This window comes from Camelina sativa, chromosome 7 (assembly GCF_030686135.1).
Source record: "Camelina sativa cultivar CO46 ecotype springtype chromosome 7, ASM3068613v1".
NCBI lineage: Eukaryota > Viridiplantae > Streptophyta > Magnoliopsida > Brassicales > Brassicaceae > Camelina > Camelina sativa.
The window spans coordinates 21,767,380-21,791,029 of NC_141886.1; the positions used below are offsets into that span (position 1 = coordinate 21,767,380).

The 23,650-nt window shown below is 34.0% G+C and overlaps 4 protein-coding genes and 1 long non-coding RNA gene across 5 annotated transcripts; all 5 read left to right on the forward strand.

Annotated features, from left to right (window-relative positions):
* Positions 1 to 439: 439 nt before the first annotated feature.
* On the forward strand, positions 440 to 2,056 carry LOC104701568 (cell division topological specificity factor homolog, chloroplastic-like). Its single transcript, XM_087459114.1, has 2 exons — positions 440 to 670; positions 1,294 to 2,056. Exons 1-2 carry the CDS (start codon positions 569 to 571, stop codon positions 1,876 to 1,878), a joined length of 687 nt encoding a protein of 228 aa, XP_087315240.1. The 5' UTR covers positions 440 to 568; the 3' UTR covers positions 1,879 to 2,056.
* Positions 2,057 to 6,380: 4,324 nt separating this feature from the next.
* On the forward strand, positions 6,381 to 7,579 carry LOC147941555 (uncharacterized). Its single transcript, XR_015560931.1, has 2 exons — positions 6,381 to 6,945; positions 7,055 to 7,579. It is a non-coding gene; the product is annotated as an uncharacterized LOC147941555 (long non-coding RNA).
* Positions 7,580 to 7,747: 168 nt separating this feature from the next.
* Positions 7,748 to 8,353, forward strand: LOC147941556 (uncharacterized protein At4g02000-like). Its single transcript, XM_087458564.1, has one exon. The coding sequence runs from the start codon at positions 7,748 to 7,750 to the stop codon at positions 8,351 to 8,353; it is 606 nt and encodes a 201-aa protein (XP_087314690.1).
* An 8,734-nt stretch (positions 8,354 to 17,087) lies between these two features.
* Positions 17,088 to 20,111, forward strand: LOC104701569 (mitotic checkpoint protein BUB3.3). The gene is made up of 9 exons (XM_010417284.3): positions 17,088 to 17,505; positions 17,583 to 17,713; positions 17,999 to 18,081; positions 18,741 to 18,992; positions 19,120 to 19,192; positions 19,309 to 19,389; positions 19,469 to 19,550; positions 19,655 to 19,755; positions 19,859 to 20,111. The coding sequence occupies exons 1-9, from the start codon at positions 17,398 to 17,400 to the stop codon at positions 19,893 to 19,895; spliced, it is 948 nt and encodes a 315-aa protein (XP_010415586.1). The 5' UTR covers positions 17,088 to 17,397; the 3' UTR covers positions 19,896 to 20,111.
* A 44-nt stretch (positions 20,112 to 20,155) lies between these two features.
* Positions 20,156 to 21,658, forward strand: LOC104701570 (eukaryotic translation initiation factor 5A-3). Its single transcript, XM_010417286.3, has 4 exons — positions 20,156 to 20,583; positions 20,897 to 21,019; positions 21,105 to 21,161; positions 21,259 to 21,658. Exons 1-4 carry the CDS (start codon positions 20,464 to 20,466, stop codon positions 21,433 to 21,435), a joined length of 477 nt encoding a protein of 158 aa, XP_010415588.1. The 5' UTR covers positions 20,156 to 20,463; the 3' UTR covers positions 21,436 to 21,658.
* Positions 21,659 to 23,650: the final 1,992 nt, after the last annotated feature.

A 23,650-nucleotide genomic window follows, 5' to 3' on the forward strand; every position in this document is an offset into this window, starting at 1 on the left:
AATTTTCTTTTTCTCAAAAATTCAGTAAATTTAAAAAATGTTAATGAATGACAAAAAATTCTATAAATTTAATAAATGTTAATGAATGACATGTCAAATCATGATAGGTTGTGTAAAATAATTCTTAATATAGAAAATTCTGGAAATTGTATAAAATGTTAATAAGTGATATGTCAAATTTATATTGGTTGTTTAAAATCTTATGTGGACGGCCTTAGGAGCTTATAGTTTCTACTTTTTATTAATATAGATTGGTATGAGTGTTGAAGGATTATTTGTGATTTTTTTTTTTGTCAAAAATAGAAATTAGAAATAAAAAGTAGAACATTTGAGTTTAAAATGAGTCCAAAAAATTAAAGAATGAATTGCTGATGTGGAGCAACACGAGTGACGAAAAGTATAATTTATATATATAGATTCACATTAACCTCAAAACGACAGCGTGTAAACGAGGGGGCTATAAACGACGGCGTTTTTCCCATTTCGTCTCTTTTAACTGAGGACGAAAACGAAAAGATTCGCATCTCCGGCGAGCGAGCAATTGAACTCTTTTCTTCTCTTCTCGGTAATGGCGATGTCTTCTGGGACTCTGAGGTTCTCTGCTACCTTAGTATCTCCTTATCATCATCACCATCCTAATCGCCTCTCGTTACCTTCTTCTTCTTCCAAGGTCCGATTTTACTCTTATAATTTTCTCTTTCTCCGCAATATAGGATCTGGGGTTTGATTCAAAATTCGCGACCCAATGTTCCGATTTCGTGTAATTTGTCATTAGAAATTAGATTAGCAGCTTCGATCTTTCGTTTCTATGGTTGTGTGGGTTTAGGAAGAATCTGAAATGCGTCTTTTATAGCTGAACAAATTCACAATGTCTCTCTAGCTCTAGATTTGGTTTAGCTAAATGGGTTTAGTCGCTGGCTGCTATTTTACGAGCTCTATAAAGTTCATCATCCTAGGTTTTTTTGATTTTTTACTTTGGCACTTGTAAGTAAATTGCTAGTGAAGGCCATATTAGATGTGTTTGGTAGATAAGGTTCTTTAATCATGGTAGTGGTGCCTTGAATTACTGAGACTGTACTGGTCTACTGTTAGATATATGGAGCTGTTACATGGTCCTGTGACCTGAAGTTTTTCTCTTTTGTTACAAAACCATTTTATTAAGTTTATATATGAGCTTGATGTTATAGTTGCTTCTTAACCTATAGATTTAGGACTATAATAACTGAGTTTTGAATATGCATCTAGTCTGAAATTACAGTCTCTTTTTGCTGCTGATGGATGTAAATTTTGCAGGTTGATTCCACGGGTTTCATAAGCATTGGGGTAAACAGTTTGGAAGCTCAGAAATTTCCCGGAGTGGCGATCAGCCGTGAAAACGCACGTGGTCATGTGAAGGTACTTGCAAGGAACACGGGAGGCTATGAACTAGGACCAAGCCCAGCTGAGCAAGAGATAGAGAGCTTTCTCTTGAACGCCATCAACATGAGTTTCTTTGACCGGTTAAACATAGCTTGGAAAGTAATATTCCCATCGCCAGCTTCAAGAAGAAGCTCCAACGCAAGAATCGCAAAGCAGCGGCTCAAGATGATTCTCTTCTCAGACAGGTGTGACGTTAGTGATGAAGCTAAAAGGAAAATCGTCAACAACATTATCCACGCACTGTCTGATTTCGTAGAGATAGAATCAGAGGATAAAGTTCAGCTGAATGTCTCCACGGACGGTGACCTCGGGACCGTTTACTCAGTCACGGTGCCTGTTAGGAGGGTGAAACCAGAGTACCAAGACGTGGACGAGGCTGGAACCATAACCAACGTGGAATACAAAGACACTCGTGATGGTTCTGTTGATGTCAGGTTTGATTTTTATGTTCCGGAGTGATAAAAAAGGCTCTCGGGATTAGAGTTGTTATTTATTGGATAGTGTCTTTGTCTGTTTTGTGTTGGCTGTTCTTGAAGTTTAGTTTTGAGAGAACAAAAGACAGTTTCGTGACACTCCCCATGTATATATATGCAGCTTCTCTCTTATAAGTGTTAATTCTCATTTTAGTTTTCACACATTCTATCAAGTTAATCAGATTCAATCATTTACTTTAACCACAGACCGGATGATACGTTAAATTCAAACAAAAGTGTCTATGGCAAAAGTTAAATTGGACTAAGAACTAGAGGTTGCCAATTTGGATATTTTCGTTTCAGTTCGGATTAATCAAAACTTAGATACGAACCGAACGAAATCATCAACAATATTCATCAACCGAAAAAAACAATATTCATCATCAATATACTTAAATTCCAGATCTCTCAATTTGGTGAAAGCTTTCCTTTAAAGTTCTATCCCTATATGGGAAGCACTTTGAGAAAAATGCTGAGATGTCGTTGCTGGGGAGCTCCAGACATTTTTTAGCAATTTACCCCTATTTGGTAATCTATATTATTATTTTTGAAGTACATTTTGTGTTATGCTCTTGAAGTTTTGGTTATTTAATTTGTTTTATTTACAACATTAACCCCTAAAATAATTCCATAAATAACATTGCAGAGAAACTCAAATACTAAACTTTCTTAAATTGACCAACATTTGTTACATTTATTGCCATAAAATCTTAACAACATCTATACATTCCGATTTTTCCAAAAACAACTCTACCCACTAAAGTTTTAACCCATTACATCTCCAAAACTATTTTTATAGATGCTATAATCTCTCAAATTTAAATGACATACAACATATTTTCCATAAAAAAAGTTTACAATCTTCATAATTATATTAACATTAATAAATTTCCTAAACCGAAAATCCAATTTTAGAATGATTTGAAAACCAATATTCACAAATATTTAACTTTAGCAAGAAAACATACATTTAATTCAGTATATATTTTATTTAGAAACTGAATATTGTTTGGTAATAATATAAACAACTAAAAACGGAATACAATTAAATTTTGCTTTTATTGGTCTCGATAAAAGACTCCTTCCTCATCAAGCATATTTAGATATATAAATATCAACTTCAAAAACTATACAAAACATCTATAACCAAAACCTACAACCTCATATCTAAAAGAGAAATGGCTGCAACATTTGTTTTTTTGAGAGATGTCCGCCCTTACAAGACGGCATGGAGGGTGCAAGTGAAAGTCCTTCACTTGTGGCGTCAATACACAAGCAGCACTGCGGAAATCCTGGAGCTGATCTTGGCACTGTAAGAATCACACAAAAACATAATTTCCATATATTCTCTTTTATTATTCACATGAATCTTATTATGCTGCTTTAATCATTTCAGGGAATGAAAATCCAAACATCAGTCAAAAAAGACATGGTTACACGGTATGTTTGATTATTTTGATTTTTTTTTACGCAAAAACTTATTTTGATTATTATTTTTTCGCAAAAACTTATTTTGATTTTGGTGAGACGGGTTGGCATTAATCCCATATAGAGAGTTAAGTGGAATTGATTTTTTTTAAACACTTTTAGATGTGTACCAGGAGATAAATGTATTACTATACTATACATATACCACACGGGTTAAAACTTAAAACCTTGAAAACACTACAAAAATCCTATACTTTGAATACTTATATCAAATACCTGTAAAATTTATATTTTTAAAATTAATAAAATAATAATAAAATAACAAATAAATACAATATAAATTTTAAAATTTTAAAATTAAAAATATTGCCCTCGGTGTACCGCGAGTTAAATCCTTGTACTATTTACAATACATGCCATTATATGTTTAACCAAAAAATAATAAGAATAAATATTGTTACATTTTTCTTTTTTTAACCTGTACTAAATTTTGTTAATGTGTACTTTTAAAATTTTTTTAAAATGTAACATCTAATTTTATTAGTAAAAATAGTTATTCATCAAATAATATACCAAAATTTTTTCCCAAAAACTAAAAAAAAGAAATGAATGTAACAAAAAAATCAGCAAATTAAAATAAAAATTTGAACTTAACAGTACTCATATCTTTACATTTTATGTAAAAGCATATTACACTGAAAATTTCCAAAATTTTAAAAATATCTTTTTATTTATTTAATCATTTGTCCTGTTTCAATAAATTGAAGAAAAGACATGTTGCCATAAATAATAATATAATATCAATACTTGAATTAAAAATACTTTAATTATAAACTACGTTTGACAAAAATTTATATTAATTCAATAATTATAATTTTACTCCTGATAATTTTATTTAAATTGATTTATTCCGCGCATAAGTGCGGGTTGTTACCTAATTTGTCTAGGTTTTTGTAGCAAGGCACCCTTTCATCGAATAGAAAAAACTTTGATGACCATCATTTCTTTTCCACCCATTTCTACAAGAAACTCACTGACCTATACAATGTTATCCTTTCAAGATTATTTTACTTGCACTTCTACTTCTATGATTCACATTATTTATGTCCCGTTTCTCTATGTCCTTACAAAATAGGGGAAAGGCGTGAGTGCGACAACTTTTGACAAGTTTAATTAGGAAGTGGTGGAAAAGTACTGATTTATTCAAAAAGGCTTATGCTTTTATACCAGTACACAAAGAGTAAGATATTTTACTTTCTGTCATGTGATACCAAAAACACCTTAATTTATTTCAATGGCCATTTTTAGGGGATAAACTTTACCTGTCTAACTAATGTTGTAGATTGTTTCGATAGGGATTTCAAATATTTTCTATATCATGGGGATTGACTATACTTAGCATGGATTCACTTGGATTACATGAAAGCCAACCAAATGTTGATCATATCAGCACGTGACAGCCATTGGCACTTATATAAACTTTGCAGGTTTCTACGAGATCAATATAAATATTTAAACCAAAGACAAGTTGAGAAAAGGAAAGAAGAAAGCTTTGACATCATTCCAAAGTTAGAAAAAAACATGCGGATATTCCAGGATAGTCTTGATAAAAACTAACTGAGTCTTGATTAGGCTAACAAAGCCTTGATAAGGCTAGAAGTCGTACATGTTTAGCACAACTAAACAAATTTTACAAATTTTGCTTAACCTTGTCATGTAAGAAATTTAATATTTAATTCTAAATTCTACGAAGATTAGGATACATGATTTAAAAAACACAACTAAAAGTCTATAGAATTAATTCGTTCAACCGATTCAACATCTAAGACTACAAAAACATTCAAAGTAGACCACCAAGTTACCTTGGTCCAATGGTAAAAGAAGCTAAATCTTGCCACCTAAATTCAAGTAGCATTGGCCACGAGAATTCGAGTAATATTAGTTCTAATGAACGAGTGTAAACATTGTTTTCCTTGGTCCCAAATATTAGTCTTGAGGCATAGAAAACCTCTCGGATAACTTTTTTTTTAATTAAAAAAAAATTCCAAGTAGTATCAAACAATAAAATCGCGGTAAATTAATAATGATGAGACCATGACATTTTCTTAATTTATAGTAGTATTAATTTATCTCTAAAATATTATTTATTATTTTATAGTGTAAATTAATTATTATTAATAATTATATAGTGTAAATTAGTAAATTAATAATTATTAATTTATAGATATATATTTTAGTTGTTTAAATTCTTAAAAATTATGAATTGGGACTTTTTTAGCATAATGAGATTAGACTTTTGGATGTTATTAATTTCTGGTTTTAGAATTGAATTTGTAATATTTAGAAAATATTATTGACAATAAATTACAAATACTATAAACAAATTTACTTATACACATGAAATAAATAAGTTCAAATTTATGAATAATATTTTCAATCATCTTATTTTAATAGACTATAAAACTATAAAAAAGAAAATGATGCATATCTAAAAAGTGAAAACTTTTAAAAAAATTTTGCTATTTTTTTGACATGTTATAGAGTATTTTCTATTATTATAGTTTGAAAATACAACATAACAATTACTTTATAAATATGTATTCTAGGAGAAAATTCGAAATTTTACAGTATACACTATTATATCAGCATATATATATATATATATATATTTAAATTTATATGATTATAAATTGATGATAAAATTAGGGTCATATTTTACATGAGGATTTCAAAAAATTATTATCTTATTAAATGTTGTTACTTTTTTCAAAGGAAAAAATGCCAAAAAAACCCGAAGTTATTTTTATTTGGACTTTTAATACCCAATTGTTTTGGATTGGAATAAAAATACATCAAATAATAAAAACATGTCATTTAAAACCCAAAGCAATAAGTATTGTTATTTTCATACCTACGATTTTAATAAAATCAAAATTCCAATTTTACCCTGGTTATCTAATTAATTATCAATTTTTAATATAAAAATTCTCGGATTTCTGTTAACCATGTCAAACCAGAAGTTAAACCGGTTATATCTCTTATTCCTCCTCTCTAATCGTCGTTGCTCCGATCATTCCCAAAAACCAGGATTGATTCGAAAACCCACCACCACAATTGATTGAAGAGACGTCGTCTTTGATCAGATTGATCGGTGAAGATGATGAGATTTTAAAGGCTCAGTTTCATGAGTATAATCATATCTTAGATTTCTTTTATCAGATGATCGTTCCGAGAATCGAAGAAGAACTCGAGGAAGAAGAAGATGAAGAAAACAGAGTAAACGACAATGGCGGAAACAGAGCAATCAGGTTTCTGAGAGAGATTAAGCATCAATTCAAAAGGGTTTTCGCGTCTCAAACTGCGGATGTAATCTTGAGATTCCGGTGGAGAATCATATCATATCAAAGCTTCATGGCTATGAAACTTTCTGCTGATTATCTCTTCACAAGACAAGAACACGAGGCAGCAACAACAGGAACATCGGTTTCGGATCCGGATATCGAAAAGCCTCCTCTTGTAGAAGAGCTTGCAATCCCATCAGTCTCAGATCTCCACAAAGCCGGAGTTAGATTCAAATCAACAACGAACGGTCACGTTTAAACGGTTTCATTCAATTCAAACTCGGGTCAGTTTCACCTCCCTGTAATAAACCTAGACACATCAACACAGAAACAGTTCTTAGAAACCTCGTCGCTTACGAAGCTTCTTGAGTTTATGTTTATGGTTCTTGGCAGATTCTTGCGTTTTTGGCTGCGGTTTTGTTGATGGTGATGTCGGCGTTGAAAGCAGATTTGTGGGAGAGAGATGGGTATGAGTGATGATGTAAGGGTGAAAGTACTCAACTTGGTCGCAGTTTTTGAGAGTGAAGTTTTGGAAGAAGGAGTTCGTAGGGAGAAGAGATGAAAGGAGATCAGGAAGAAAGAAACAGATTGTTTCTTAATTTCTTTGTCTTGAGCAAGACATTTCTTGAGGCGGTGGTGATGAATAAGAGGAGGAGCGACGACAATTAGAGAGAGGAAAAGGAAGAAGAGAGATAACGGGGGCGACGCCAATTAGAGAGAGGAGAAGGAAGAAGAGAGATAACCGGGGTTAACTTCCGGTTTGACATAGTTAATAGAAAACGGATAATTTTTTATTAATAATTAATTAAATAATCAGGATAAAATTGGAATTTTGATTTTGTTGTAAAATCGTAGGTATGAAAATAATAGCACTTATTGTTTTAGATTTTAAATGACACGTTTTTATTATTTGATGCATTTTTATTCCAATCCAAAACAATTGGGTATTAAACGTCCAAATAAAAATAACTTCGGGTTTTTTTTGGCATTTTTCCCTTTTTTAATTCAACGCCAATAAAATTTATTAATTTATAGAATATTAATTTATTTCCAAAGAGACATTCAATTGACAACTTGATCAAAGCCATGTCTTTAGAAGAAGCAGATGAAACGTTCAATCTGTTGGACCTGCCTCAATTCTTATCAAAAGATACAAATTCTATGAGTTTAATAGGACGTCTTCTTAATCCGGATTGTCAAAACGTCTTGGATATTGTCCTCGATATGCCAAGGAAATGGCTAATATACGATCGGGTTAGGGGAGTTGCTCTATCCAAAGATAAATTCCAATTCATCTTCAAATATGAACAAGATTTGGAAAAGATCCTCAATTTGGGAGTGCATACGTATAATCAATGGTCTATTCTACTCGACATATGGGTTGAAAAGCCTCCACCTGCTTACCTTCAATCAACTCTAATTTGGGTTCAAATTCAAAACATACCAGTTAATCATCATACGAAGGAAGCAATCAAGGTTTTTGCTGAATTTCCAAGCCCAGTCATTCAGGCTGAGTATGATCCATCAATTTCTCAGAATAAGGACTTCGTTTGGGCTGAAATTCTCTTTAATGTCTTGAAGTTTCTTCGACGTTCCAAAGTGATAAATTTACTTTCGGGAGAAGCAATCACCATTCTATATGACTACGAAAGGATTCAGAAGAGATGCTACCATGTCTTATCCTCATCTTAATTCTGAGTTACCTTTAGATTTAGGAACAATCTTGTTAGGCAAAAGAAAAGGTTCTTTAGAAGGCAATAATATCCACAAAGTGGCCAAGACCACAAATCTTAAGATGGTCCCAATTGAGGGACCATCCAAAATCTAATGAGCTTACTAAGCTGGAATTGTCAAGGTTTGGGACGGTCTCAAGACTTGAATATTCCTAGACTCAAGGAAATACGTAAAGAACATTTCCCTGATATTTTGTTTCTGATGGAGACTATGAATAGTAGTAATGTGTTGATAGATATTCAGGAATGGTTAGGCTATGATAGAGTGTTTACTATCAATCCTATAGGAAAGAGTGGAGGGTTGGCTTTATTTTGGAAAAACAATGTTGATATAACCTTTCAGTTTGTGGATAAGCATCTTCTCGACATCCATGTTCAGTTTGGTTCTACAAATTTCTTTGTATCGTGTGTTTATGGTGACCCTTTGTTCACATCAAGATCTCTTGTTTGGGAAAAACTTGTGAGTATTGGTATTTAACAGAAAGAAAGCTGGTGTATGATAGGAGATTTTAACAAAATTTTAAACAATGGAGAGAAACTGGGCTGCCCTAGACGAAGCGAAGCCTCTTTCTTACCTTTTACTGATATGCTTAGGAACTATGATATGACTGAAATACCATCTTATGGTAATAGCTTCACTTGGGAAGGAAGGCGAAATGATTTGTGGATCCAGAGTAAGTTGAATAGATGTTTTGGGAATAAAAATTGGTTTAAATTATTTCCAGCATCTAATCAGAAATTTCTAGATAAGAGAGGTTCAGAACATAGGCCCATTTTAGTTAAGCTTCTATCCTCCAGTAGTCCTTACAGAGGGAATTTCAGATTTGATAAGAGATTTCTAAATAAGCCTCTGGTAAAAGAAGCTATTTCCTCTTTTGGCTTAATTCTAGTTCGTCTTCAACCTCCTCAGTTTCGGATAAGCTTCGTAGTTGCAGGAAAGTTCTGAGTAACTGGAAAAAGGAAAATTGCTTAAACTCTTTAGATAAGATCAATCAGCTTCAGACTGCTTTAGAACAAGAACAATCATCTGCTTTCCCTTCCTCTTATCAAGTTCATTACCTAAAGAATTAGTTGATTGTTGCTTATAGAGAGGAAGAATCTTACTGGAGCCAACAAATTCGTGAAAAATGGTTACAGGAAGGTGACTGTAATACAAAAAAAAATTCATGCTTCAGTTCAAGCAAATAGATCAAGAAACATGATTCAAGCATTGATGGATAGTAATGGTAACACTCAAAAATCAGAAGCTTCTAAGTAACACTCAAAAATCAGAAGCTTCTAAGGAAAAAGTTGCTATAACTTACTTCACTGAGTTGTTCCCGTCAACTAATCCACAAAATTTTGATTGGTTATTTCATGATTTCCAATTAAAAGTTACTACTTAAATGAATGAAACCTTAATAAGTTCAATGACTAGTACATGGAGTGGCATTACTAGTCAAAGCAATATGCTAGGAAGCGGTCATACCTCCCACCCAACTAAGGCCCCATGAGCGGATGGTATGACAGGTTTATTCTTCCAAAAGTATTGGGATATCACAGGACCTCAAATTACTTTGGAATTTCAGAGATTCTTTAATTCTAGCACTTTTCCTTCTGAATGAAATTACACTCAGCTTTGTCTCATACCTAAAGTCCGGAATTCCAAGTTAATGTCAGACCTCATGTCCATTAGTTTAGCTCAGATATATACAAGATCATATCCAAGATCCTAGCCTCAAGACTGCAACCTCTCTCCTACCCGACATAGTATCTCCGACTCAGTCTGCCTTTGTTTCCAAAAGATTAATTTCTGACAACATATCCATTGCTCATGAATTGGTACATGCTTTGAGAACTCATCCTTCAATTTCTTACGAGTATATGGCAATAAAATTGGATATGTCTAAATCTTTCGATATGCTGGAATGGAATTATCTTTGAGGGTTACTAAATGCATTAGGGTTCCATCAAAAATGGATTCAATGGATTATGTTCTGTGTTTTGTTTGTGACATACTCAGTATTGATAAATGATCAATCTTATGTGATAATATCTCCTCAAAGAGGTTTGAGACAAGCTGATCCTATTTCTCCATTTCTTTTTGTGCTTTGTACGGAAGGTCTTACTCATATGTTGAATAGAGCTGAAACAGCAGGAACAATTCAAGGAATGTCGTTTTCTCCTTCTGGACCCTCTATTCACTATCTTCTCTTTACTGATGATAGCCTTTTTAGCTGTAAAGCTTCTCTTTACCAGGTGGAATCTCTCCAACAAATTTTACGATCTTATGGTGATGCATCTCGTCAAAGGATTAATGTGAACAAATCATCACTAACTTTTGGCTCTAATGTGGATCAACAAACTCAACATTCTATTAAGTTGATGACTGGTATTCATAACGAAGGAGGGGCCGGATCATACTTAGTGTGGGAACTGAGATCGAACCTCTGTTCCCGGAGTGTTTCTTGAATGGGAGTGCTTACCACCGTTTAGCTCCGAACTGAATAAAAGTGTAAAACTATTGCGAAGTGAAAGTAATATATTATTGCTCAAAATGAAAGTTTTTCCTCCCCCTTACAATGTTTCTTCCTACATACTTATAATCTAGCAAGACAGTTAATGCTCCCTAAAATCACTCGGTCAATCACGCACTTCACTTATGACGTCCAGTTGTCGAGATCTTTGACCGTATCTCCGAGCCCCGAAGTGAATTAGTCCTCCTGCACCTCGCTGCTACTTCTTCTTACCGGGCCTCTCTCATTCTCGTGCAAATTGGGCCCATTACTTGTCCTAGCCCACTTCGTCTTGCTTGGGCCCAATTGAAGGAACCAAAGTGAACATCCGTGGTACCAACACTTAGGTCTTCCATAATGCTTTAGTAGTTTTAAAGTTGATATGATAGATTATATTTTTGATCGATTGAAGTCAAAGTTATCCGGCGGGTTTGAATGTGAACCAACCCGACCCGTTTTTTTTTAATCTCAATATCTAGTGATCTCATACTCACTAGCAACCTATCTCAATCAATAACAATAGCGGATAACAATAATAAACCCAAAAATCAATAACCATTAAAGAAATAACATAATATCAATCCAACAACAATCGAGGAACATAAAACAAATCATAAACCAGCAATCCTTACATCCGTTCTAGACCACTAAGTTCCACTGTAGCATCCTAACAAAGACACAGAGCAAACAACCGAGCTTTTAGAACATCCTCCTCTTCATAGCCTTGATTACATGATCACACTTTGCCTTTACCTACACCGCAAACACAAATTGAGATGCATGAGTATTTTATAAACATTCAGTGAGGCAATCCTCCCATCTACTTGGATATATACACAAGCAATTGAGATACTCTAACCATCAAGTAACAATCAACAAACAAACCAGGAACTGCATCAACCGACACCATCCATGCATCGACCGACACCAACATGGGTTGCATCGACTCACACAAGCTTGCATAGACTGATGCAAGACTAACCAGCATCGACCGACACTAACACTGCATCGACCGACACATGCTCGACATTTTACGAAATCCCTAGTTGCATTGATCGACGCCTTTACATGGCATCAACTGATGCTCCTAGGTCAAATCGCACCATCCTCACAATTGCATCGACCGATACACAAAGTGCATCGATCGACGCACCTGTCGAGCATCACTTTTTCCCGAAGCTTCTCGCCGGATCATCGTTCCTAAACCATCAAAAACTCGATCTCAAGCCACAAGTAAGCTTCACAAAGCCTCAAATAACGTTATAACAAGCCAAACAACACATAAACAAGCAGATGAGAGAAAACTCAAGCTTATATAAGTCATGGTCATAAACTCACCTTTGCCAAGAAGATTCTGAACCTCAAACAAGAAGATCTACCCTCCTAGGAAACTCCTACAATGATCCGGGCTTCAGATCTCCCAAAAACAACCACCAAAATCCAAGAATCTCACCAAAACACTTAAGAACTCTAGAACTTTTTTTCTCTCTTTCTTTTTCCTCGAAAGCGGCTAAAAAACACTAATGACGACAAACAACTCGACTTAAGGGTCTCCCATTCCCCAAAACACAGCTAACACACGCGTTTAACTTAAGTCGAACCGCACAAAACCGACCTTGCATCGATCGACACTACACTAGCATCGATCGATGCACATCCCAAACCGGAATTCCGGTTCACGAATGTTACAGAACGTACCTTATCTCTTGGGGGCAAAGAAATTATTTTGAAGGCAATAGCAATGGCTCTACCTATTTATGCAATGACTTGTTTCAAGGTGCCTATGGCAACCTGTGAAAAAATTACCTCTGGAATGACTAGTTTTTGGTGGAATTCTTTGGAACACAAGAGAAAGATACACTGGATAAGCTGGGAGAAGCTTTGTTTAACAAAAGAGCAAGGAGGAATAGGTTTCAAGGATTTGCAAGCTTTTAATCAAGCATTATTAGCCAAACAAACATGGAGGATAATTCAATATCCTGACTGCCTATTTGCTAAAGTTATGAAAAGTAGATATTTTGTTAACAATGAGAATTTAACAGCAGTAATGGGCTATCAACATTCCTATATCTGAAGAAGTGTTCTGCATGGCCGAGAACTTCTAATGAAAGGATTAAAAAGGATGATTGGTAATGGTCAAAATAATTATGTTTGGGCAGATCCATGGATTTTCGATGAAAGAAGAAGAATTCCTCTAATGAAAAATATCTTCATCAATTTGGACTTAAAGGTATCATTTCTAATTGACTTCTCTATCAAAAATTGGAAAAGAGAATTATTAGAGTTATTTTATCCAAGAGATGTGAGTATTATCTTAGCAAATAAGCCAGTGATTTCAAGATCTGATTTGTGGAGCTGGATATATACTAAAACTGGAGATTACTCAGTCAAGTTCGGCTATGACCTAGCATGTATATTGAAAAAGCATGATCTGCTTTTTGAATTTGAAGCGCGACCCTCTCTCAATGTTTTAAAGACTCAGGTGTGGTCTTTACAAACTTCTCCAAAAATTAAAAATTTTGTTTCGAGAGCATTAAGTGGGGCAATTGCTGTTGCAGATAGATGAGAAAGTAGAGGGTTGAGTAAAGACGTGAGATGCCAGTTTTGTGTACTAGAAAAAGAGTCTATAATCATGTTTTACTCTCTTGTTCTATTGCTAGACAAGTCTGGGCTCTATCGGATTTTTCAGTCCCTGAAAGGGGTTTCATAATACCTCTGAATTCGCTAATCTCTCCTACTTAATGACTACAGAGAAGAATCAAAACCTTCCCCTTTATATCAGGAGGAGTTTCCCTTGGATACTTTGGTATCTTTGGAAACACGGGAATGATTTCTTTTTTTTAAGGTAAATCAAAGGATTTAATGGCATTGGTTATCAAAATCAGAGAGGAAGAAACATCTTCGTTTCACGCTCAAGGTATAGAAACTCGTTATGTTAGTTCTAAAGTTTTTGACAGAGGAAAGGTTCAGTTGGATTGGATTAATCCGTCTAGGTTATGGCTGATATGCAATATCGGGATGGCCTGGTGTAAACATTCTAGAATAGGTGGTTTTTTTTGGGTTTTAAGAGATTGGACAGGCACAGTTAGGATGCATAGTCGGCGGTCATTCTCTAACATTTCATGCTTGTTGGATGCTAAGTTTCAGAGTATTTTGTGGGCTATAGATAGCATGGCTTCTCACAGAATTAATCAAGTGATCTTCTTTTCTGAAGCTTTTGAAATGGTAAATGCAGTTAACAATCCTCAAGAATGGCCTTCATTCAAATATCATGTTTCAGAATTTAGAAGAAGTCTTAGTTTTATAAAGGACTGGAAAATGGAGATCACTCAATCTTCTTCAAATAAAGGAGCTTACTATATTGCCCGTAGTGTACTTATATAATCTTTTCCAGTCCTATGTATCAATGGGTGCTCTAGCTTGGCTTAAACCTCTTTTTGATTTAGAAGGGAGGAATCAGTTCTAAGTTGGTCTCTGGGTTCGGGTTAGACCTTTGTTTAAATATACCTTAAATCTTTCGTTTATCTAAAAGGAAGAGGTTTGATTAATAGTTCCTTGTCCTTTATACAAATATTTTACTTAGGAAGTTGACTTTCTCCTTTCCCACCTTTCCATTATCTTCTTACCATCTTATCTCGCTTTATCCAACCTTTTTGTTTCTACTGCAGTTTATTTTTTACTCCTTGAACCTGCAATTTGGATAACGCTCTCAGTATTTTATGGTTTTTATTCCACTTTACTCCTCTTCTCTTAACCCTCTTTTACCTCCATATATAAAGAACCATTTCCGGATTTTTAAAACTCATCGTCTAGCCAAAATGGAAAATGATCTGTGGGATGAACTTCAATATTTTGCATTAGGGAGAGACGACCCAGAGCTTTTAATTCCAAACTTAGACTATGAAGAAGTCCTAGCCAGCAACAAGTTAAGTTTGATTGCGAGAACTCTCAATCCAGTGTATCAGAACTTGTTTGAAGTAGCCGAAAATCTTCCTACAGCTTGGGGTCTATCTTCATCCATTCATGGCAGAGTTTTGGACGACTGTATTATACAGTTTCGATTTCAATCCGAAAGAGATTTGGTCTCAGTCCTACGCTTTCAACCATGGTGCTTCAATAGATGGTTTGTTGCACTGCAAAGATGGGATGACTTACCAAGATTGGATTTCTTAACATCCATAGATCTTTGGGTCCAAATCCGGGGTGTTCCCTTACTTATATCTCTGCAAAATCTATTCGCAGGATAGCTAGATCCTTAGGCGACCTTGTGGAACTGGACTATGAAGATTCAGTTACAAACTAAGTTTCATTTAGCCCTGGGCAAATAATCCAAAACCGAACAAACCGAACCGAACCAATCCGAAAAACCGATTTGGATCGAATTTGGTTTCTCTATAAAAACCGATCTGAACCGAAATCCGATCGGTTATCTGTTAAACCGAATCCACAATTAATTTCAGTACATTTGGGTTTAAAGATTCATATTATTTTTGGGCCGGAGCCCATTGGTTATAAAAATTTGAAGTTTAATCGCGGGAAGGGGGAGTCGAACCACGAACCCTAAGGTTATGGATCACTCGCTAAAGGCTTCTGAGCTATCGCAGCGTTGTGATTATATTTTCTGAGTCATATATATAAGGTTCGGTTTCAATTCGGATTTTTAAAAAAAAATTGAAAACCGATCCGAATCTGAACGAATCCGAACCGATCCGATCCGAAAAACAGTCGGTTTCTAAATGGATTCTATACATCCCAATCCAAAAAATCCGAAATCCAAAAAATTTGATCCGATCCGAACCAAAAATCCGAAAGCCTATGGCTTATTTCATTTAAAAGAGTGAAAAGTAAGGTTTCTATAACTGATCGTTTCAGGGTTTTTTAGAAGGGCGAGGTTTCAATCGGGTGATAAAGCTATGATTGGTTTTCAGTACGAGAAGATGGAAAAAAATTGCACTAACTGCTGCAAAATTATGCATCCTACTTCCAGGTGTCCCTTTGAACCTGTCAATCCTAATCTTTTCAACAATCACCGTAATCAGGCTCATCAAAAAAGAAATAAAGAGTTCGAAGAGACGGTCCCTGCTCCTAATTCTCAACCATCAAGCCTTGTCGCTCAAGTTCATGTTCTCAAAGAGGTGATGCAGGAGAATCATGTACCTTAAACTAAGAAGAAATCAGGTCCTTAATATGTCTTAGCCTTTCCTCATTTTGAGCTCTCCAGAAAAGAAGAGTCTACAGGCTCAAATTCAGCTGGTGATTATAATCCCAAGCACCACTCTAAATTCGAAGTAGGAGAATGCTCAAAAAGAAGATTGGATATTAATCCAAAAAAGGAACTCCTTATGAAAAAAAAAATATCAAGCTTGTCAGATCATGAAAGAGAGGTTAATCATGAACCTCCTATCCCTCTTTAAACACTATACTAAGTTCTGTCAAGAATAACTTTTTGGCGTATTTAGTTTACTCTCAGTTTAGGCATGATGGCCTTTTAGGTTCTGAATTTTTTGGAGATGTGCATATCATTAATCGGGAAGGTTCTAGGCTATGCATTGACAAGCTGAATGACAGTTATTAGACTAGACTCTCTTTACCCTTATTTTGATTATACAATAACGTCATCTAAGCTTTGTAGTCTTGTTTTCATTTCGTTTAACTTTCCGTTGTATGTTGTTGTGTGTGGATCTATACTCAACAATACAAGGTCCGGCCCGTTAACGATCCATAAAGGTCCAAAGAATATTAAAGCCTGAACAAAGGTATATCGGTCTTTCCGAAGATACGAACCGACAAAGTATTCTATAAATAAAGGTGTACAATGTTAGGGGAGGGATCAGCGAAAAAGGAGGAGAAAGGTTTAGTAAAACGACAAGTAATTGACTGCGTTTCCGTCTAAAATTTGAAATCGACGAGCTAGTTAGCTTGTTGTTTTCACTCGTCTAACACACTTTGTATCCCGAATTATAAAGAGGATTTCAACATCCTTTTTATCGAATTAAAATCTTAATTGTTACCAATCTGGACATCAACATATGTGTAAAATGTGTTGTATATGTTCGGTTCACAATAGCCTGGATTTCTTGCTATTGGGTTTTATAAAATAATTCTTTTATGAGTAAAATATTAATTTATTTAGGTTTTACAAGTTGATCTATAAAATATCTCTAATATATATTTCTATTTTTTTTTGTAAAATAAAATAATTCTAAAATAGAGCATGAATAAACATAAGAAAATAGTCGTGAGAATAAAGTTACTCTATATATAGAGCAACATGTTGCTCTATAGTCTATAATATAGATTTGATTGGAACCCGTTTGTGAGTGGAACCCGAATTTTTAAAATTGCTCAGGTGTTCTGTTCATCAATCGCCTCCAAAATTTGAACTTTGGGATTTTGAAATTCAGGGGGTGAGTCTTATTTCTTCTAGAGTGGCGTTTAGATTTTAAGATTCGTTCCGCTTCAGAGGTTCTTGAGGAAGTGGGGTTTGGGTATTTCTGGGTTTTGAAACATGAGCCGAGGAGATCGACTTCAATTTGAAAACCCTATAGAGGATGCGGTTTCGAGGCTCAGATTCTCACCAGAATCAAACAATCTCCTTGTTGCTTCTTGGGATTCCGTAAGTTTCCTTCTCTTTCTCTTTCTCGGATCTCTTAATCGAGAGACACTGACGAAAATGTTGTTGATTTTGTGTAGTATCTGAGATTGTATAATGTGGAGAGCTCTTCGCTTAGTCTAGAGTTGTACTCTCAAGCTGCTCTTCTTGATTGCTGTTTCGAGGATGATTCAACTTCGTTTTCCTCTGGCTCTGATGGATTTATCCGAAGGTTTGCAATTTTTTTCTTAACCAACATTTTCAAATTGGGATGCTTTTGTTTTTGTATGAAAGTGAGCAAATTTGTTACCTTTTTCATGAAAAGATCTGATTTTTTTATATTTGTATAGAATTTAGAACCCACCTAGGCTCATTTAATGGTAAACACTACTATTCTTGTTATAAGGAACTCATGTGTGTTATAATGGTAAACACCCACCTAGGCTCATTTGTATGAAGGATGAATCTACATATTTGAAATGGAGATTGAGTGCTTTAAAAAAATTGTTTTTGTCAGGTACGATTTAAACGCCGGAACAGTTGATACAATTGGAAGACATGATGACATTGCAACATCCATTGTATACTCTTGTGATAAAGGTCAGTTTGTTACACTTTAAGTAAGTAGTAATGATTGTTTCATTTATGTTGCATTGTATCTGTCTTTTACCAGAATTCAATTGGTGTGAAGTGCTTAATTGTTGTCAGTTTGATCAGTAGATTCTCAGATGCTGATTGACAAATGAATGTCCTAAAGCATTTATACACCTCTCCCTTATAGGCTGAATATATGATATTGGATAAATTTCTCTGTTGTATTACGAAATGATATTAGATTACATGTATGTTGGTGCCACTAGTAAGTTAAAATAGGATCTCTTGTCATTTGTGTGATTTGGCATCTGTCTTTTGCCGGATATTGATGGACAAATGAATGTCCTAAAGCATTTATAGACATACCTGCAGCCAAATCACTTCTTTTATAGGTTGAATAAAAGATATTGGATAATTTTCTCTGTTGTATTACGAAATGCTATAGATTACAAGTAGAGGTTTGCGCCACTACTTAGTTATAATAGGATCTTTGGTCATTTTTATGAAATAGATACACATTTCTTAGTTTTCAGAGGAATTTTTTTTTCAGGTTTTGAGTTTTGAACCAGAGACTTTGATAAACGTTATAGACATTGTGTTATACAATGTTGTTTGGCAAATTGATTCATAAGTCATTTGACTTTAATCGGCGTGATGCGTCTCAGGTGAAGTTATATCTACTGGCTTGGATGAGAAGATCAAATTCTGGGATACAAGACAAAGAGAAAGTCTTGTATTTACGACTGATGCTAGTGCAGCAGTGAGATGCATCACTGTATCTGGAAACAACCTTGTTGTTTGCATGGATGCTTCAATTCATATTTACGATTTGCGTAACTTAGATCAAGCTTTTCGATCGTGTGCATCCCAAGTGGAGGTGCCAATCAGATGTGTCACCTCTGTACCTTATTCCAGAGGTAAATATACATAGTTTCAAGAATCTGTGATTTTGGGGTTATGTGGCCACAGTTTACATTTATTTTATAAAGACCAGGGCTCATGTTTGGTTTGATTCCTAAGATGTTTATTGTTGCCATTGAACAGGATATGCAGTTGGGTCAGTAGATGGACAAGTAGCTGTAGATTTCCCTGATACATCGTGCCCAAGTGAGACTAAGTAAGTGATGACTGACCACAATATGAAAGTTGAAACATACAAAATGATCATTTTGGTCATCCACTGGTTTGGATTCAGTCTTTTCTCTAATTAAGTGTACCATAAATTCATGGCAGATACAGTTTCCGATGTCACCCCAAGTGTAGAAATGGAAGAATTGATGGTGTAAGCGTAAACGCTGTCGAATTTAGCCCATGGTAAGTTTCCCTCACTCACCATATAAGAAGGGTACATATGATTTGATCATATCGTTGACTCTTTTCTTGTTGCCCACAGTGGGTCAGGTACTTTTGTGACTGGGGACAATGAAGGCTATGTGATCTCATGGAATGCTAAAAGCAGAAGAAGACTCTTTGAGGTTTCAAACGAACACTAAAAACATGACTTGTTCTCTCTATATATTCCTTCTTGCTCTTTAATTATTTTCCCTCTGTAAAATCATTTGTGTTTTGTTGACAAAAGTTGCCAAGGTACTCAAACAGCATCGCATCGTTAGCATACAACCACACTGGAAAGCTCTTGGCTGTTGCATCAAGCCACACTTACCAAACAGCTAACGAGAAGTAAGTCCCACTCTTCCTCGTTTAGTTTCATCATCACACTCACACAGTGACAGTACATAGTAAAACACTTGTTTCAATATATACCTCCTCGTGTGTTTTGCAGGGAAGAAGCACCTCAAGTGTTCATACACAGGCTTTGAGAAGATTTGTTAGCTTCTTGAAATCCTCAGGTCTCTCTACTAGTTGTATCTATATTTTTGTTTGTTTGTTCTTTAGTAGCACGTTGTTTAGGTCGGCTAAGTTGTTCTTTAGTAGTTACTTGCTCCACAGAATTGACTCGTTTCAACATGTAATGATTGTATCATCATCTCTCAAGTCTCTGTGTTTTATGTATAAGCATAACCCAACTTGATTTAGACTTTTTAGTTAACTAAACTATTTAAGATTTAATTAATTAAAATTGATAGAATCTTTACAGGACCGCGTAATATTTACGATCTGACTTTTATTTATTTAATTAAGAAAAAAAAGAAACAAAAAAAAGCCGCACGTGTATGGCTCGCGTCAACCTCACGCGATATGTCAAGTAAATCTGAACCCTTGAATAAATTGTAAAAGGATACAAATCCAACGGCTGAAGAAGAGTAATAATTTTTGAATACGCAACCCTAGATCTATAAAAATTGAACTCTCCACTCGCTTAACTCTGCAACACACACTTGCTCGCTCTCAAATCAAAATTTGTGTATCTCTTCCAATAGAACCATCATGTCGGACGACGAGCACCACTTCGAATCAAGCGACGCCGGAGCTTCTAAGACTTATCCTCAACAAGCCGGTAACATCCGTAAAGGTGGTCACATCGTCATCAAGGGACGTCCCTGCAAGGTTTTTTTTGCTTTCTCTTTCGTTTTGATTAATATTTTAATATCTTCCTGGATTGTATTAGGTCACCCTGATCGTTGTGATGTTTGAGGTTTAGTGATTTGGAATTGTGTTCTGGTGTGTTTAGTTCTGAGAGAGATCTCTGTTTTTTTTTTGTTTTGGGTAATTATGGCTTAAATAGGGTTTTGAATTTGCTTGATTCAATTGTTATAGGTTTAGTGCTTAGTGCTTAGAACTGTTTTTGAAGTTATGATTATTTTGGAATTGGTTAATTGAATTGGTGCTTTTGCGTTGGGTTTTATAATAATATATATAGGTGGTTGAGGTATCAACTTCAAAGACTGGGAAGCACGGTCACGCCAAATGTCACTTTGTTGCCATTGATATCTTCACTTCTAAGAAGCTCGAAGATATCGTTCCTTCTTCCCACAATTGTGATGTGCGTCCTGTGATGATCCCTTCCCATTGAATTTATGTGTTTTAAGTTTGTAATTTTTTACTCTAATTCTGTTTCTTTTTGGCAGGTTCCACATGTGAACCGTGTTGATTACCAGTTGATTGATATCTCTGAAGATGGCTTTGTATGTGACACTCGTTCTTTTTTAGTCCAGCTTTGTGTGTTTTGCCTTTGTTCATATGCTTAAAATGAATGGGTTTTGTTCTTTGATTACATTACAGGTTAGTCTACTTACTGATAATGGTAGCACTAAGGATGATCTGAAGCTGCCAACAGATGAAGCTTTGCTCACTCAGCTCAAGAATGGATTTGAGGAGGGCAAGGATATTGTTGTTTCTGTAATGTCTGCAATGGGAGAGGAGCAGATGTGTGCTCTCAAGGAAGTTGGTCCCAAGTAATAATGAAGTAATCATTTTGTCTTGACAGAGTCGAATGTTTTTTAAGAACAAAATTTGGTACTTTTTTTTTTTTTGTCTTCTTAGTTATTTAAGCCCATGTGTTTTCATGTACGGCACTTACATCTCTATCTTACTATTGGTTTTGGTTGTGGAGAAGTTACTGTTGTTGACAGTTCCAAACCGACTGTTATACTCCCTATGTGCAATGTCATATTTTTAGATCCTTAAGGGGCCTATGTCATTTTTGATTGTGGGTATGTCAATATACTTGTGATCTCTCTCTTTTAAGTAAGTTGTCACTAACTGTTCGAATACTAATGGAGGAAGTTTCATCAACTTGTGTTAGTGACAAATCCCAAAGAGTGAACTCGTGCTTGATCTGAAATTTCAATATTATTGTTCAAATGAAGTTAAATGTTTGAAAACCAAGTTTTGCTTGTGGTAAGGATTAAGGTTGTAATGGCATTTCGATCTTAAACCTTAACAATGCGTAGCTCGTATTGCACAATTGCCAATAGTGGATTATGCCTTCAACCGATATTTTCAACCGTTTAGCAGTCAGCTAAATCTTACAGAAATTAAACAATTCAATACATAAGAATTATTACAAATTGACGATTTGTCATTCACGTTTGTTGAAATAACGTTTTAGTTTTTTTAAAAGGTTTGTTGAAATAAACAATTTAACAAAAATATATCTATATATATAAAGTTAACTTTACTCACTTCTCCTTCTTTCACATCAGCATCCACTTAATCAATTTTTTTTACATAAAAAAAATATTATTTTTAATATCCATTTATTGCATATTTATTAATTATAATTTATAATAGTAAAAAATAAATAAAAAATGAATTAACTAAAATTAATTAAATTTTAAAATAGTATAAACAATAATTAATCTTTTAGTAAATAATAAAATAATACTATAAATTTGTTTTAGTAATAATGTTATTATTAAAATTATAACCAAAAAATGATTGTATTCAAAACTTAGAATGGATTAATGAGTTTTAGAATGTAAGTAAGATTTTCATGCAAGGTGGAGTTAAAAAACAAGTTATGTAATTGAATTTATAAAAATCTAAACATGAAAATAAAATTGAAGTGAAACATTAATTTCTAAGAAACATATACCATAAAGATGTATTATTAAATTTTACTTATAAGAAAGAAAACATTAATTACTTAACTTAATTTAACTTAAAATTTTTGATCTAAACCAAATACATTGTAAGGGGCACATTTTTTTTTGGGAAAACTATGAAAAAGAATTTTGAAAAAAAATACTTTATCTAAAAAAACAAAATCAGTGGTCAGAAAATATAGAAAAAATGATATGCAAACTGTTACAAAAAGTGACATGTGATTTGTGTAGCATATCTCATAAGGTATATTATCAACTGGAGCTACAATTTTATAACATGATATAAAACATATATAACAAATATAACATATATATATATATCTAATGCTTTTAACCTAAAACATTGGCAAAAACAACATATTTAAAGTACACTATGTTTTTTTTTTTAAAGACGAAGCTGGGGTTGCATCACAAAATTAACATATGTAAATAACATATGAGATTTTAGAAAAATATGTAGCTTGGATTAATGAATAGATATTCATTGTGGGGTTTAAATGTTTCATCATTTAAGAATTGTTGACTTCGTCTGAAATTTTATTATGGCAGATGGTGCATTTGGACAACCTCATTGTAGCGACATAGCAGTAAAACTGTTCATGAAACTTTGTATATTCGCATTTAATGTAGGATATTAATATGTTTAAATGGTCTCTATAATTAGGTCTACGATCGACATTGACGTTAGAATTTTTAAAATTATATTTTCATGGGATATGAATATGGAATGAACTCTTTTAAATATAAAAGGTCAGAAGATTATCGACAATATTATTGCGACACTAGACAATATATGTTATATATAGATTAGTAAAATAAGTACGACATTTATATAGATTTATCTTTTAATCTTCAAATTATATTCATATTCAATAATTCTTATTGATAAAAATTTTAACTAAAATCCCACGTAAAATCACAAATAGATATAACAAAGAAATATTATCTTAAAAAATATATATGTTGTATATCACTGAGTAAAGTAAGTTATATATTTATACACAAAAGTTGAAATGATTATATTTGAGTTCAACAATTTCTATTGATAAGAAATATTTTAAATTAAA

Excerpts from the sequence above, each read along its gene's own strand:
- LOC104701569 (XM_010417284.3), top strand. The coding sequence starts at position 17,398 with ATGAGCCGAGGAGATCGACTTCAATTTGAAAACCCTATAGAGGATGCG. Across the intron at positions 17,506-17,582 it reads TTGTTGCTTCTTGGGATTCC|TATCTGAGATTGTATAATGT; the intron begins GTAAGTTTCCTT and ends GATTTTGTGTAG. Across the intron at positions 18,993-19,119 it reads CTCTGTACCTTATTCCAGAG|GATATGCAGTTGGGTCAGTA; the intron begins GTAAATATACAT and ends GCCATTGAACAG.
- LOC104701568 (XM_087459114.1), top strand. The coding sequence starts at position 569 with ATGGCGATGTCTTCTGGGACTCTGAGGTTCTCTGCTACCTTAGTATCT. Across the intron at positions 671-1,293 it reads TACCTTCTTCTTCTTCCAAG|GTTGATTCCACGGGTTTCAT; the intron begins GTCCGATTTTAC and ends TAAATTTTGCAG.
- LOC147941556 (XM_087458564.1), top strand. The coding sequence starts at position 7,748 with ATGTCTTTAGAAGAAGCAGATGAAACGTTCAATCTGTTGGACCTGCCT.
- LOC104701570 (XM_010417286.3), top strand. The coding sequence starts at position 20,464 with ATGTCGGACGACGAGCACCACTTCGAATCAAGCGACGCCGGAGCTTCT. Across the intron at positions 20,584-20,896 it reads TCAAGGGACGTCCCTGCAAG|GTGGTTGAGGTATCAACTTC; the intron begins GTTTTTTTTGCT and ends TAATATATATAG. Across the intron at positions 21,162-21,258 it reads ATATCTCTGAAGATGGCTTT|GTTAGTCTACTTACTGATAA; the intron begins GTATGTGACACT and ends ATTACATTACAG.